General features: G+C 33.2%; 1 protein-coding gene across 2 annotated transcripts; it reads right to left on the bottom strand.

The window, feature by feature from the left end:
* Nucleotides 1–241: 241 nt before the first annotated feature.
* On the bottom strand, nt 242–16998 carry LOC106051230 (uncharacterized). Of its 2 annotated transcripts, XR_008775702.1 has the most exons (10): nt 16660–16998; nt 14133–14324; nt 13076–13208; nt 12487–12580; nt 8962–10483; nt 6779–6837; nt 5770–5906; nt 3891–4059; nt 1476–2891; nt 242–1419 (listed from the first exon to the last, which is right to left on the bottom strand). XR_008775702.1 is itself a non-coding variant. In XM_056016062.1 (9 exons), exons 1-9 carry the CDS (start codon nt 16843–16845, stop codon nt 2747–2749), a joined length of 2637 nt encoding a protein of 878 aa, XP_055872037.1. In that variant the 5' UTR covers nt 16846–16998; the 3' UTR covers nt 242–2746. The 2 variants fall into 2 exon arrangements, 1 of the variants encoding a protein (XP_055872037.1); XM_056016062.1 differs by having other exon boundaries at nt 242–2891.
* Between the last annotated feature and the right edge of the window lie 195 nt (nt 16999–17193).

The raw sequence follows: 17193 nt of genomic DNA, 5'->3' as shown, positions 1-17193 counted from the left end.
AGAAATAAAAAGAAAGCTGCCCTATCGGCTAGCCCTAAAACAGATGCATTCACATGCACGAACTGTGGCAAACTTAGCCACTCCAGAATCAGATTGATACGTCACACTAGATTCTGCCCTGTCTCAATAAAAACCTGAAACCAGTGCTTCATCTGGGCGCATCGTTTATCTTCCTAGACACAAGGAGCCATAAATACACACAACAAACAACCAATAACAAAAAGCAACAAAAAAAAATCTGGCCTGTAAATGTTTTTAATAAGTTTGGTTGTAATCTCAACCAACGAAAGCAACCAGATAGATTCAAATCATAATGTCAATGTAAAACTAAATAACATCAAAATAATCTTCACAACAGTATAAAAAAATGTCTTTCCTAAATAACTAGGACTTAGCAAAATATAAGCAATTTACAATTGTATATTAACTATTTTATAAAAATCAAAATACAATTTCATATCTGAATACATACTATATACTCACCAATATTTTATGTATAATAAATTCTCAAAATCTGTGCATACAAATTATTACGTTTGTGGATACATATTTATAATGTTTCCATTTTGTCATGTTTTCTAATGTTAACCCATTACAGCCAAACTGAATTCATAGTTCTATAAACATGCTGTTTGTCCCTAGAATGGGAAGTGGAAACTGGTTAAATCACATTTCAATGCAACAAGTCCTTTACATGTGCAGGGAATAAAGTTTGATGTAAAATTGACTGAACACATTTTCCTTTAAATAACATATTGCAGACTTATGTAGTGAAACTTGTAAAGTGTACTATAGACTCAGTTACAGCAACAGTTGAAAGAGATATACAACAAATAGAACAAACAAGAGAGCCTGAGTGAAAAGCTTCTGAGAACCTTCATACCAATTTCAAGAATTGACTAAATCCTGCTTTTCCTGAGTTTCTGAGAACCTTCATACCAATTTCAAGACTTGACTAAACCCTGCTTTGCCTGAGAACCTACATACCAATTTCAAGACTTTGACTAAACCCTGCTTTTCCTGAGAACCTACATACCAATTTCAAGACTTTGACTAAACCCTGCTTTTCCTGACAACCTTCATACCAATTTCAAGACTTGACTAAACCCTGCTTTTCCTGAGAACCTACATACCAATTTCAAGACTTTGACTAAACCCTGCTTTTCCTGAGAACCTACATACCAATTTCAAGACTTTGACTAAACCCAGCTTTTCCTGAGAACCTACATACCAATTTCAAGACTTTGACTAAACCCTGCTTTTCCTGAGAACCTACATACCAATTTCAAGACTTTGACTAAACCCTGCTTTTCCTGAGAACCTACATACCAATTTCAAGACTTTGACTAAACCCTGCTTTTCCTGAGAACCTACATACCAATTTCAAGACTTTGACTAAACCCTGCTTTTCCTGAGAACCTACATACCAATTTCAAGGCTTGACTAAACCCTGCTTTTCCTGATTTTCTGAGAACTTACATACCAATTTCAAGACTTTGACTAAACCCTGCTTTTCCTGAGTTTCTGAGCACATACATGATTTCAAACCATGCATTTCCCTCCCCCACTAGCCTCCCAGTATGCCCAGAGAAGATCAACAGTTCAAAGATTTTTTTTTTAAATGTGATCCCAGAATTGTAGGAAAAAGAAGTCACACATTGAAACAAATAATATTTGGCTGCCATGAATAACCAGAATAAGCAGCCACTGGAGAGTAAAGTATCATGAGATAGATGATACACTGACACTTCCACTCATAAGGAACATTTTCTTTTGAAGTTGATCATCCCATCAATAGCACTAATGTTTTACAACAGAGTGAGATCACAGTTATTCACATTCTCAACAAAAAAAAAAAAAAATAGATCAATTTCAATGACAGCCAAAATATGGATTCTTTTATAAAAGTTTTAACATGTGGCACAAATAGGATGACAAAATAAAATATGATAGGTAAGTACTGTTAAACTTACAGGATTTGTTGTTGTTTTTTTGTTTCAGAATATTTTGGGAAAGATTTTTTAAACACTTCCTATAATTAAAAAAAAAAAACAGCTCCTAGCAATTTTCTATTTTTCTGAAGACTTTGATCATGAATTTTTATTTTGCTTTTAAAACCTTTTTCAGTAATCATGTAGGACTTGGTGTCAAATGAACTTTCCCTGTTACAGTACTATACAGTAAACATGATATTTTATTTTAAGAGAGAATGAAAAGAGTGTGGAACAAAAAGTATGTTTAAAGGCAAGTGAGGATTAAGCATTAACCTCTCCACTCCCTATCACATTATGCATTAGTGATGAAATGTTCAACATGAGCCAACTAGTATATACATATTCACAAAAATGTCAATGTGGACAATGAATATAAAGAATGTTTAACCATTGTGTTAGTTGCCAGTAAAGAAGGCAGCACTCAGTGTTAAACTACAAATCTACCACACACAGAATACAAAATCTTTAGGTTGGTTCTTCTGCATTGGTATTAATGTAAAAAAACTAAATGCCATACTGACATATATATATTTACATGAGTGCAAACAAAACCTAAAACCTAAATCCAGCTAAATCTGCATCATCAATAAAAAGATAAATGCACGAACATACTGTTTTTAACCGAACAAAACTGACCAACAGATCTGATAATAGTTCAACCTATAACCAAGTGCAGGTCACATAAAAATCTGGTGCCGCAAGGCTTTCCTGTCTGCATATGCAGATCAAGTTACCATTGTCCACTCTTAGAGTTACCCACGGACATCAATGTGGATCTCATCACCTTCAGCAAAATCAAACCTGGACATCGGGAGTGACTCACATCGCAGTTCCGTCAACTCCCTCTCAGACTCTGGGTGACTTGGCCCACAGGCATGATGGTATAGCACAAAACACCTGCATTCAACAAAAAACTTATTTTAAAACCAGCTGTTTCAGTAGAGTGACAGAGACAGAGCATGTGTAAAAAATTGTCAATTAGTTGACCTATAAACACAAAGATGCTACAGAAGGATCCTAGGTATCACATTTAAAGACCGCATCACAAATCATGGGATTAAAGACAGGGTTACTGCAGCGATTGGACCCCATGATGACCTGCTAACTATCATAAAAAAATGCAAGCTTAAAATCTATGGCCATATTACAAGGTCTTCATGGCTCGCAAAGACCTTCCTTCAGGGAACAGTACCAGGAAAAAGAAGAAGAGGCAGACAGAGAAAGCAATGGGAAGACAGCATAAAAGAATGGACGGGCCTGCCATTGAAAGAGGTTCTAACTAAAGCATAAGACAGAGAGGAATGGAGAAAGAGGGTCGACAAATCTTGCATGGTGCCCCAATGGTCCAATAGACTAAGGGATAGGTAAAGGTAAAATAAACAAAAACACATAAAGAGTTTCGTATCCTGTCTATCCACCAAAAATGTTTACTTCATTAATAAAGAGTAATATACTCTGGCAATACAATAACTAAGTTATTTGAGGCTGTCAACTTATGGGTGAAATGATTTTAAATGAGCCAAGCTATAGCTAGTGGGTAAAATTAATTAAAATAATATTTAGATGTGTTTTTCCTTTTTTCATGACAAGATAGCTAAAAAAAGGATTGGTGGCTTCTTTTCACTGCTCAACACTTTTAAATTATAAGTACTTTAGCAGGAATTGGAGAAGGAAAAAAAGTACAGGTAATCTAATTTTGAAGTGCTTCTAGTGATCAGACTTAATGGGTGAGTAATTGAAAATAACTAAATATATGCTACATCCAGTCTTCAATGACAAAATTTCTTTATTCTCAAAGGTGAAAAAAGTTTGATAACTGCGCGTCTTCCTGTGTGATTTTTTTTTTTTTTTTTTTAATTTGTCATGAAAGCATACAAAATCAAAACTGTAAACAACCTTTTTGGCAATGCAAGTTGTGCAGCAATGAGGTTCCTGAGCCTTGAGACAGGGTCTACCAGGTGAATCCTGCGGGTGAACTTTACAGCCCCATCACATATAAACTTCAGGGTGGCCCACTCTTGATAGCCAGCACTGAGATCTATGTCCACTAGTTTCACGGGAGGACCTGGTGTGATACAGCATTCATTGGTGAGAACATTTACAAAGTTACATTTCAAAAGAGAATCCAAAATGATTCAACAGAAACTAATAAGTCAAATGTGATGTGCTATTTCTTCTTTTCATCAATTACTATTTTAAGCATAAATACTCAAACATATTGTTATAACTCTGCCATGCGCACCGCCATCCAGGCTAGTACAGAGGTGCACACTGTTATAGAATAGACTGGAAAGGATGTCAACATTAGAAGAAGAGAACGATTTCTGCCCAAGTAGAGAGCCAATATGGAGAGACTGTGCCTAAGATAGATGTTGGTCTGTGTACAAGTGATGTCGTGTAAATAAACATATATGTGTCTCGTTGAGTTGCCTCACTTCAGTTATTACAATATAATTAATCAGATAAAAAGTTTACAAAAAGTATATATTGGAATGTCTAAGAAAAGACAAACTCAAAACACTGTTTGATTATGTTGATCATGGGAAATAGTGGGCTTTATCCGGGAGGTGGGGTTGACTACTAAAATTTTACCTGAGATCAGGCAAAAAAGTATTTATAAGTATATACATATTTACAACAGATTTTTATTAGATTACTAAAATATTTACTATTTGAGCTGTGAGTGGACCTTATTTTTAATACTTCAGTTGTGTAAATCTTAACACTTGATCTAGATAGGGAAATAACCATTGAGGGATTATGGGAACGACATGACCTGAATTGTGCGGATGTGCCAAAAATTCAAAACTGAAATTAAACTAAAACATTCCATCTCTGATATTAAACTGAGGCTGCAGTATTTGTGTATCTATTATCCATACGAACTGCTCATGAAATATTTTATAGCATTTAAAATTTTGAAGTTATAAACATACTTTCCAAGATATGCTATTATGTGACTATAGTTACTGATCAAATATTTCAAATATTATATTTGTCATTAATCATAAATTTCCCCTGCATTCAAACGTTTCTTCAAAATCCGTGCTAAATGTGAAACTGCTAAATATGTCTCACAAAAAAGCATTTCATTTTCTGTTGTTGTTTATTTGATGATTGATTAGCTGATTTTTAATTTTTCATGTTTGCAAGAAACATTTTTATGCTATTCCACAAGACATTCACTTTTTGGATTTTGCTAGAATTAAGTGCTGAATATATATTACAGCTTAGGATGATAAATTTGGTTTAAATTATTTTAGAGGATTTATTTTGTTGGTGCTTTAGTTTAGATGATGGCTCATGAGCTCGAAAGGGAAGTCAACTGAGCCCATTTCTCCCAGTCAACATAAAGTCAAACTGGAGCCGTGTTTGTATTTTTCTTTCTTACAGAATTAAACATTGTTTTAAAAAACTTTATTAGCATGAAATTTCATTTATAAATTAATTTGTAAATTATATTTATTGAGATATGAATGAAGAAGCATTTTGATTTTTTTGAAAAATTAATGAAAGAGTTATTTACCCTGATGTAAAGGTAATCATAATCACTTTACAAATACATGTATTCAATCTATCATATGTTTTATTATTTTGTTGACCATTGTCCCAAACACTTCATACTTGATGAATTTTGTTTTTAAAATTTTTTATGCATATGTATTAATCCAAAATGTCTATTAACATTTAGAAAATGGTAAATAAGAATTTCAGTGTTTCAGTGAGTAATGGAACTAACTACTGGTGAAAATTCTGAAACACTTTGATAACTCACCATGTTTTTTCACCAGAGTGTGATAGAAATCTGGTTTCTCCAGCTTGTCCATATAGTACCTGAGATAATGTCTTTCTGCCTTTTCTCTTTCCATGCTTGAAATCTCACTTCCATTCAGTATGTTTACTGTCGGCAAGCTGAAATGAAGTGTACCGGTATATTATAAAATGATTCTAAAAAAAAAAAATGTTATATTGAGAAGCACAATAAGATAATAAAGGGGCGTGTAGTAAAGAATGTTTAGGTAAGTTTTTGTTGTAATGGTAGACACTCCTTGTCTGTAACATTAACATCTGTAACATTAACAGAACAATAACTTACTTAAAAGTTTTTAACATTGACTGTAGATTGCTAAGTGTTAGGTATGTATTAAAATCTGCACTACAGTACAGATATAATTTTTTTTAAAAGTACATCAAAAAGTTTGTTTTCTGTCACTGCACAGCAACTTTTCAGACACCTGTTATTGGGTATTTGTTTGTTATTAAGTTTTGGACATTGCTTCAGAAATGAAGACTGTAACATCCTAGCCCAAAACTCCTGCACAATGAGAAAAGGAGGGCATCCAGCAGGGTTCGAACCAGGGGCGTAGCTAGGAATTTGCAATAATTTGGGGTCCAGGGGTCCCGGGTTCAAATTTTGGTGAAGACTGGAAATTTAAATTTGGTATTTTTGGGTGCCTCTGAGTCCGCCCAGCTGATCTCTATTGGGTACCTGACATTAGTTGGGGAAAAGTGAAGGCGTTGGTGGTTCTGCTGGCCACAGGACACCCTCGTTAACCGTAGGCCAAAGAAACAAATTACCACAAGGTCTTAAAGGGGAACTTTACTCTTGTTTTTTAACATCAAAATATAGCAGAAAGTCATGACACTGGCTACAAACTATTGCAGTAAGGTGTTAACCATTGAGGTTTTAAGGTCTTTAAAAACAAGTTAGAGAGGCAATACGAAAAAAAAAAAGCTTTTTAATGACAAAAACATTCTCAAATGTTAACAGCTTCAAAACTTACCTAGCAATGTACAGTTTCCTCCTGTCTTCACCACTGACACTTGAGTATAAAGGATTGTTCTAATATGTTAAAAAAAATTAAAGATATATATATATATATATAATGAGTTCACACATACATACACAATTGTTTTAAAGTAAATACAACAATGTGCAACAATATTCAATGAGCACCAACAAACACACATTTTTGAAAGTCTGAGAGTAATAGTAAATGGTTTTGACAGTGAAACATGTATTCAGTGGCTATATGAAGGGTGATATGGAAATAGAATATAATTTTCTAGGCAGAATGTAAATTTCTTTCTGTGCTTTTAAACCATAAACTTTATTTGTTCATACTATAATCTATTAATAATAGAATAAGGAGCTCTACCTGAAATGTTTTCATTAGATTTAAATCACAAGTACAATCAGCCAAGCTGCTGTGATACTTTTCCCATGAGAAACATAAGAAATAAAGTGACCCAACAGAAGATATCTACCTGAAATCTTCAAGTTAACAGCAAATGGCTCTACTAAAACTCAGCTATAAATTAGCTTAATCTACAAATTAATGGGGCATTGTTTTAAATCTATAAAATAAATATGTTACTTCAAAAAAGAAGATGATAATATCCTTCATGTCATGCATGTTAACCAATGACTTAAATTCTGCCAAGTCACTGGTTTTCCTGGCTGGTTCAGGCAATCCATTCCATGCTCTAATAGCACTAGGGAAGAAGGAGCATTTGTACAAATTTGTCCTAGCATATGGAACGCAGAATGTGCCTTTACCTTTGTGTCTTTCTGAGTATTTTATTAGATTTTGTTTTTGTATTTGAAGTTTATGGTTCAGTGTTTTATCTATAATTGCTACTTTACTTTTGAGTCTTCTATCCTGAAGGCTTTCTAAATTTAGTGATTTTACTAAAGGTGTTACTCTAGTCAAATGTGAATATTCATTTGTTATGAATCTCACTGCTCTATTTTGTGTTTGTTTCAGTTCCTTAATGTTTTCTTGAGTTGAGGGGTCCCAAACAGAGGATGCATATTCTATTATTGACCTAACCAAGGTTAAAAACATTTTAGTTTTATGTTCATATTTGATTCAAAAAAATTTCTTTGAATGCTTTGTTTGATTTTTTGATAGTTTCATCAATATGGGGATTCCATGATAGTTTTTCATTTATTATAGCACATAGGTATTTTGCGTTTTTAGTCTGTGTTACTGGTTTACCATGAATGAAAAAAGTGGAATTTATTTGCTTTAATGTTTTTGTTACTCTTAATAACTGACATTTTTCTGGGTGGATAGACATGCTCCAATTTGATTCCCATTTTTTGTAATTCCTTTAATTCTCTTTGTAAAATTTCTGTTTCTTGTATTGTTTTTATTGTTCTATATATTATGCAATTGTCTGCAAATAATCTGACTTTTGTTCCTGAACTAATGCAGTTTTGTAAATCATTTATGTAAAATAAAAATAGTAGTGGAACTAAGACTGTTCCTTGAGGTACACCTGAGTAAACTGTTATTGGTGTTGATTTAGAGCCATTTATTATTGTTTGTTCTCTCCCTATCAGAAAATTCTTGATGCAATGGAAATCAATGCCAAAATATTTTGATCTTTTAAACAAACTATGATGGTGAACTTTGTCAAAAGCCTTGAAAAAATCTAGTAAGATAGCATCTATTTGCTCACTATTATCTAAACCTTTTGAAAAATCATCAATTAGTCCTATTAGTTGTGTTTCACATGATCTAAATTTCCTAAAGCCATGTTGGTATGGGGTGAGAACAATGCCTAAGTGGTTTATGATGTTACTACATATTATGTGTTCTAGGATTTTACATGTGATGCTGGTTAATGATACTAGTCTGTAGTTTCCTGGGTCAGATTTTTCTCCTTTTTCAAAAAGGGGGGTGATGACCAACGACCAACCAACTTTACTTTTTCCCAACTAAAGTTAGGTACCCATTAGAACCGGATGGACTCGGAAGGGCCCTAAAGATCCCAAAATTTAAAATCCCAGTCTTCACCAGGATTTAAACTTCGAGCGCTCCGGTTAGGAAACCAACCGCTTTACCACTGAGCCATTGCACCTCCAAGTGAGAGATTGCAACATAAAAATTCACACAAAAAAGGGATACAAAAACCATTAGCCTTCACACATAGTCCGTAAATAATTATGCTTACTGACCTTTAACCTCAGGTTGGTCAACTTGGGAAACAGCATAAATGGCTTCAGGTGATTGTGGTGGGACAGTTCTGCATTGCTTAGGCACAGTATTTGTAGATTCTCAAATGGCTTCGGACATTTTTTTGTCTCTGCACAACTCACAGCAGTTGTGACAGCTGTTGAAGGTGTCCCTTGTGTTTCTGTAGAATGTACAGCGCCACCAGAACTAATGCTTTGTTGGCAAACAGTGTTACCATGATTACAAGGAATCTGTTTTTGATTACCATTTTTCTGTTGTGGCGGGGTCAAGTCAGAGCTGTCAACACTGCTCGTCTGTTGAAGCTGATGTGAGCAAGAACAGGAATGCTGTGAAACATTTTCAGAAGTCCCTTTTTTATCAAAGGCGCAAGCATACAAGCATTCAGTTAGGTGATTAGCATGTTTATACTTTTGTTGTTCAGATTCAATGTCAGAGCATGAGTCACTTTCAGAATAATTGTGGGGGCGTAGTGAGTCGATGCAATCATAACAATGCCTAAGGCATTTCGGTTGGTCTGAATGTTCATTGCATTCAGGCGCATCTCTGAATAAACAACGCTGGACTTTAGAATCAAGGGCTCTATCCCCATCAAGGGGTGCAAGCATGAAACTCTCATCATTCAGAAGAACAGCTCGTGGTGTGAAAGAATCTGCAGTGAAATCCTGCATGATGTTTGACATTTTCTGGTCCTGTAAGGTGCGACAAAGTAAGGTTTTAATTTCATTGGCATCAAAGCCTTTACTGGTAACAAGAGGATGATGAGGCTGGATGGAAACATTAAATTCAGAAGAAGCATTTTGAATATTTTCTACAGAAATCAATGAATGATTGTTTTTGTCACTTGTATTTTGCTCAAAATCTGGTTTAGAATTCAAGTCTTGCACTGGCCTATGAATGCTAGTTGATGAATTTTTAGAAGAATCAGAAGTGCTATAAGATGACATCCTAAAGTCAAAACCACTGTTTACTGCAAAGGCAATAGCTTTGCTTTTGCTGACATTAGAATTGTTGGCAGAGAAGTCACTGTCAAACATGTGAGGCAAAGCATCATCACTGTCACTGTCGGTTCGATCTTTGTCACTGATGTCATCTGAGTCAGATTGTCTGGAATCAAGAAATTTGCAGTCCTCAACATCATCAAAAACATCAGCCTCTTCTGCAACATCATCATTTGTTGATGCCTCAGTTGAAAAGAATGGTGGATAGGAAACGCATTCTTTTGCTGTGTCTAGTAAGGAGAGACCACAAAATGCGTGTGAAAACTTCATGGAGTCTTTATCTTGTGTCACATTTGAAGTTGCAGGTTCACTATTGTTTAGATCAGCTTGTGGTAAACTACTAGTCTTGTGAATGTTCAGTATTGTGTTGTTCTGCTCTGAAAGACCCCTTCCATCTTGCTCTAATGGTGAGCTACATTCATAAAAAATATCTTTGATAGGGTTGCCAGATAATACAAGAAACTTTAGGTGTGGCAGATGGCGGAGTTTCCAAACTTCAGACCAACTGGAAAAAAAAAACAAAAAGGTTATTGTAAACATTTTGAATTCATAAAAAAAATGTTACCTAATTTAGATTTAAGTTATAGAGAAAAATTAAGAAAATATTATGTATATTAACATAAGATTTTGTATGATCATAAGTTTCTAAGAAAAAATCTGAATGAAAAATGTGCTAATTTAATGTAGCTAGTTAAAGTTAATTAGTTATTTCAATGAAATAACAATAAACTTAATAAAATCCTAAATGCTGCTAGTACGATCAATGGCAATAACTATACCCAGTCAGAACACCAACTTAAGAAAAGCATTCTTAAGAAAGCTATAACGATTTTTAAAAAAAACTGGGTTACAATTGTAACATTTTACAATCACAAATATATCATTATATCATTGAATAAAATCCAACTGTCTCATGTAAACATCACATGCAATATTTAGGTGAAACTGTAGTATAAATGTTCATTTCATTTTCTATCATAGAATTTGTTTGCTATCTTATAACTTTATGCAATGTGAAATGCACAATTGTAAGACAAATTTCCTCAAGGATAATAAAGATTATTATTATTATTACTACATTGTGTAATTGCATGTGCAGGTACTTTATGGAAAGGTTATTATTTTTGGAAAGGACTTTATGGAAAAGATATTATTATCACTAAAAACGTATTAAAGTTATCATAAAAATTGTAAAACACTAGTTAAAATACCAAATCTGTAATTTTTTCCTAAATTGTGTCTTATAAATTGCAGACATTCTGTCAAAAAAAGTGTTATGTTACTCTAGTCATACATGTTAATTAGAAATGTATGCTTTGCTTAATTATTGGCTTTCCTGGCTGATTCACTGTATAATGTATTATTGCTACTTTACTTTTTAGTTTTCTGTCCTGACAGAAATTCACTGAATGTTTCTATTTCCCTGCATAAATAGGTCTCTTTTTGTGCACATTAACTAACACAGAAATGGTGATATTTATGTAGATTATATTTAGAATACAATAAAGCATTTTAATCTACCAACTACCCAATTTAGTTATTGTCAGAGTGTGATTAATATATATATATATGAGCATCCAATATACTTGGGGAAAACGCCAATTATTTCCATTACCATTTGTGTTGGGTTTCTTCCCCACTTTGGCAGATGTTTGTTTTTCTTTGGTATTTGGGGCCTTTTTGTAGAGCAGTTTTGTTGAGCTTGAATAATTAAACTGTTACTGTTTACACATTCATTTCCTCACCATATTTTGTTTGGTAGTGTTGCAAGAACTTTGTGTCTCTAAGCTAGTGATATGACTAGACTTCACCCAAGATATGTATCACTTTTAAGAAGGCCTTCAAGGATGCAATATAAAGAATGAGAGTGTTACTGCTACTGGTCAAGATGATTCAATCAGTTTGAGCTCAGTACAGCTTGACAGGCCAATGTAGTTAGTCTAGTCCAGAATGATGCAGAGACTCCAGCAGAGTTTAGTCGAGCAGTATGGTCATCTTCAGTGAAGCATGTGTACACTCAGTGTTTCCTGTTGCCAATTTACAGTATTGGCTGCTAATTTCTTAGATAATAAAGAATGAGGTTATTTGGAGCCTGAATTTTCAAGTTCTTGAGTTGGTTGTGTCATGTTGTACAGTGTTTATTGAGAGACTGATAGAGATTCATAGATATATGCTTTTAATACACGTTTCTGATTGTCAATCATCATGCTTTGTAAATATATCATTGCATTCAAAGTTTAACAAAATTGTTCACTGGTTCTTACAAGATGTTAGTGTATGTATTAGACTGTCAGGGTCCATTAATTATAAACACAAACAAAACCTGACAGTTATGATCAAAATATGTCTCATGCAGTTTTCCTAAATCTCGCCAATATATTTCATTCAATGGCTTCATCTTGCTACATTACTCCATCATGTGCCCAATTCATGAAAAAGCAGAAACCTCTTCACTTTGTTCCCAGAACCCACACAAAAGTGCCCCACATATGACCTGATTGAAAGTACCTTGTGAGGCTATTATTGTTAAGTCTCAGGCATTCCAGGGAAGAGAAGGCACCATGTCGTATTCTCTCATCAATATCTGACAGGTTCTCATAGTCTGAAATAAAATAGGATTAACTTAAGAGTAATGTTGACCACACACACTCCATCAAATAATAACTATAACTATTTAAGTTTAATATGTCTTGTAATTAAATAATTTTTTTTAAAGTAATGATAGCTCATTGAGATTTATAAAACTTTACAATTCACTTCAACTAAACAAACTGAACTTGAAAATCCAATTCATCTATGGTCATATCCTACCTACACCCGATGAGTTGAGTTAATACAGAAAAAAAAAAGTTTGAAAAGTAAATATTTAAAAATTCTTCTTTGCGACTAACTCAAGAAGCTATACTATTTCTTTATGTAATCAAGAAGCAGCACTAGTTCTTTATGTAATCAAGAAGCAATACTATTTCTTTATGTCATCAAGAAGCAATACTATTTCTTTATGTCATCAAGAAGCAATACTATTTTCTAGTATTTATTTTACCATGTTATTCAGTTATGCTAGTTTAAAAAGATGATATTAAAGTGGCTAATTTACTGTTTCCACATAAATGGAGCTCCTTCAGCATTGGCATAATTGATGACAGCTTTGCTATTTCATCTAGGGAGACACCGGTATCATTAAGGGCTAGATTTTCCACTGACAAATTTGACTCTGGAAGAGGATCATCCTGAAAAGAAGAAAAAGATTTATCATTACTTTTTTTTTTTTTGGATTTTAACCACATATTTCCCTACAGCTTAAGTCTCTATAATCTGTCACTATAAAATTACAATGTTTGAAAACAGGATTTACATTCAAACCTTATTAAAATGCTATTTTGTAAACAAGACAATTTTTATTTGTTCATTTTAATACGCTATCTATTGTATAATTTATATGATAGTGAAAACAGAATGGTTACTTAGAATTCTAGAAATCAAGTCTTCATCTAAACGAAAACTTGTGACCTTCAGTTTTAATCTAAAGGCAAAATAATTTTCATATCCTTTTGTCTGAAATTTTGCAAATGAAATTTCCAATAAATTTGCAATCAACTCTATTTTGTTTATGATTTCCTTAGATATATATTTACATATAAAGCTGGTCTTCATTTGCTTTAAAGTGATAGTAGCAGATTTTAGTGTATTCTTGAGATAAAATTATCAGAATCTGTTATTGTGTTCATTATCGCATCACAAGAATAAAACACTTTTTTTTCTATTAGTCATTTTAATAATACTACAAATTCTATATATTTAAGAACCAGCATTTTGAACTAGTAAAAAAAAAGTTTAACCTCTTGTGTTAACTGTACAATATTAAAATTATAAGTTGAACATTTATGACAAAGGGCAATTGATAACATATCTATAGTAACATTTCTTTGGCTACCTATAAGAAATTTTAATCAAAAACTGAAATAGCATCATATTTTCTTTATTATGTTAATGTTGTTATACTGAAAAAAAAATATTGCCTTAATTTTATTCTTGACTTTATGCATTTTTATGTTTCAAGAGAATTTTTAATAAGGATTAAATGTATTTTGCAATATGTAACAAACACACTTGTAGAATTTTATTATTCATTTCAAAACAATAATATATCCTACCGGATTCAAGCGAAGGCTGTTGCGACTGACATTTACATATTTGACTTTGGGCAGGTTACTGAGGATGGCCAAGAGCTCAGTCCATTTGTCCAGCAGATTGTTGGCCAGGTCAAGGTCAACTATATTGGGACACAATGACATTAGTCCATGACATGGTATATCAGCTCTGGTCACATTCATTTCATTCAGAACCTGTGGAATGAAATATTTCACATGGGATTAATGTTACGGCAAACTTCTAATCTATCCAATTAAATTTTTTAAATTTTATTTTTTAAATCTTAAGAGTTGTATTTACTTTTATTTGATTGAAAGGTAAAAAAAAAAGTGGACATTAAATAGCTAAAACTTTTGAAGTCCATGGTATTTCTTTATACAGTCTGAGGGGGATGGGGATTTTATGTGCAGCCCCACACTTACATTCATTACATTCTGCATCACTGTAGCAAAAAACAATAAATTAACCTTAACCCTATCAAAACAGGGGCGCTGTGGCTGAGTGGTTAAGCACTTGGCTTCCAAACCTTGTTCGAATCTCTGTGAAGACTGGAATTTTGAACTTTGGGATTTTTAGGGTGCCCCTGAGTCAACCCAATTCTAAAGGGTACCTGACTTTAGTAGAGGGGAAGTAAAGGCTGTTGGTTGTTGTGCTAGCCACATGAAACCCTGCTTGTTAACCGTTGGTAGTAGAAACAGATGACCTTAACATCATCTGCCATACAGATTTAAAGGGGGACTTTACTTTTACTAATCAAAACAGTACAGAGCCATGTTTCTGTGGCCATGCCACCCAGCCTCACATAGCACTTAAGAAAAGATTTGGGAGAGTGAGATCAACAGATTGAAAATGAAGTAGGCAGACTTCAGAAACTCTGGACATGAGTTGTGGATCCAAGCAAAAGATAGAGATATAGTTTTTCTTGTATTTTTTGTTTCAAAAAGGAAAAAGAAACTACTTCCTTTTAAAAGGAAACCCTTATTTGTTACTATACTTTTTACCATAACTAATTGTATGTTCTGATTTGGTCAATTAAGTTGCAATAAATAACAAGCAAGACAGAGTATTGAGCTTTATCATAACCTCTGATAAAATATAAAGAAAATGCATACACAAAAAAAAAAAATACTACTCCAAGATTAACTCAGCCTATTTTAATAGTACATTTCCATTCTTTTTTTTTCATTCCATCAACAAGGATTAACCTGAGAGGCTAAGGTGAAAGGTCAAAATTTGAACTGATTTCCTCTAAGTCATTTTTAAATAGACATTTATTTTTAGCTCTGACATCAACATTAAACAATAAGAACAGGATTAGTATATTTTATATTTAGAATCACACAGTCATGTTCTCTTACAGCAATAAAACTTTCAAAAGGCCTCAAGATCCAAGACAAAGAAAAACATTGTGAGATGAGTCATACAAAAACTTAAGGGGACCTTTGGCTGCTGAGCTGAAAGTCATGAGATCATTGGAATTTTAAATCCTGAGATACTTGTCTTTGTTGAGCATCTAAAAGCATCACAAAAGTCTTTCCCAGATACCCTTCCTCATATAACATCATACAAAGGCACATGCAAAAGTAGTATTCTTAAAAAAAAAAAGAAAAAAATATACATATAGATTTTTAATTTAGATAGATCTAGAATATACTTTGGAATAATTCATGTGTAGGCCTACTTGTTATTCTTGTTATTTTTTCCAATAGTTCATGGAACACGTATTCAAGACTTTCAGAGCCCTAGTGTTCTGTGAAACACAGTTTGGGAAACACTGCTGTAGAGAGTAGACAACAATAGGGCTAAGGAAACATCAACAAGCACACTGTATGGCCGGGACAATGACTCTTGGGTTTATAGGCTACATGTTAGGAATGACCATACTTTGACAGAGAGACACAAAATTAATGAGAGAGAGAGATATTTTGGAGCTTATATAGGCAAGAGTTCCTTTGGCAAACCAGTGCTTTGTTGAGTAGTGCATACTAATGAGACTGGATTTAAACTAATAGATATCTTTAATTTTTATATAAAATCTATAAAAATTAATATTGAGATATCTTGCAAAAGGACACAAACTTCCTTTTTCAGGTCGAATCCTCAGTCCCACAGGCATTGGCCTAACAGATGAAAATGTCAGAGTTCTTATCTGTTGCTTATTGCAATTGCATTTAATCTATCAATCAGATTCAATCCTTTTTATCTTTTTATATAAACACACAGACTAGCAGAAAGATGACAAGTTGTTGACAACCTACATCATGAACAGAAGTTCTTAATTTCAAGCGTTACAATAATTGGGCCTCTCTGTCTAGACTCTCCGTCATTTCTTGAATGCATTTATTTGTAGCCCCGAGTAGTTAATACTCTAGAGTAGAGATTTAAATCTACATAATTACACAATCATTATAATAATTTAATAAAATTTCTAGATTCGATATTGTACTAGAACTCTATATATTTAAATCAAGATGGATCTAAATCTAGATGTAGATCTAGAATTAGAACAAAAATAGTAAATTGTCTTACCACTGTTTGCAAATGGCCCAATTCTGCAGTCGTATTATTTCTTCGCTTGGGACTTATTATTATGAAATCAAACGTTGGTTCATTCTCCGCACAGTACTTTTCTTTTAATGCTTCTGTAAATGACTTCTTTCTTCGTCGAGTTCTTTTATCGTTGGCTCTCATGTTTGTTATGTTAATGCATTCCATAATTTACAAAATAATCATGCAACTTTGATTAACTTTGATATTGCTCTACAACTATTTTTTGCTTTCAAGCTGATCTTTTTGCAGATTCGTTTTACTCTTTCAGAATGCTTTTGAGGTCACTGGTTTGAGGTAATATTACTATTTTTAGTAACTGTGTCGCGTTGATTTGTTGTTATTATCAAGCGCTTTTGTTGTTAAATGCCGCAGTAAATAAACGTTAGATAAATGTTTTACACATTTTTTAAAATTCGTTAAATTATTATACCTAGTACATTTTTAATTAAAAGCTATAGCTTTATATCATTTTAGTTTTTTAATATATGGATCTAGTACTGTTTTTAAACGTTA

Source organism: Biomphalaria glabrata, chromosome 17, assembly GCF_947242115.1.
Source record: "Biomphalaria glabrata chromosome 17, xgBioGlab47.1, whole genome shotgun sequence".
Lineage (NCBI taxonomy): Eukaryota > Metazoa > Mollusca > Gastropoda > Planorbidae > Biomphalaria > Biomphalaria glabrata.
The sequence above is the reverse complement of the archived record's forward strand: the minus strand, read 5'-3'. Positions and strand labels throughout refer to the sequence as shown.

Bases quoted from the DNA above. Each gene is read 5' to 3' on its own strand.
- LOC106051230 (XM_056016062.1), bottom strand. From the start codon at position 16,845: ATGGAATGCATTAACATAACAAACATGAGAGCCAACGATAAAAGAACT. The intron at 14,325-16,659 runs GTAAGACAATTT...TTCATTCCACAG, and splicing joins TGGGCCATTTGCAAACAGTG to GTTCTGAATGAAATGAATGT. The intron at 2,892-3,890 runs GTTGTTTACAGT...TGTTGAATGCAG, and splicing joins CAACTTGCATTGCCAAAAAG to GTGTTTTGTGCTATACCATC.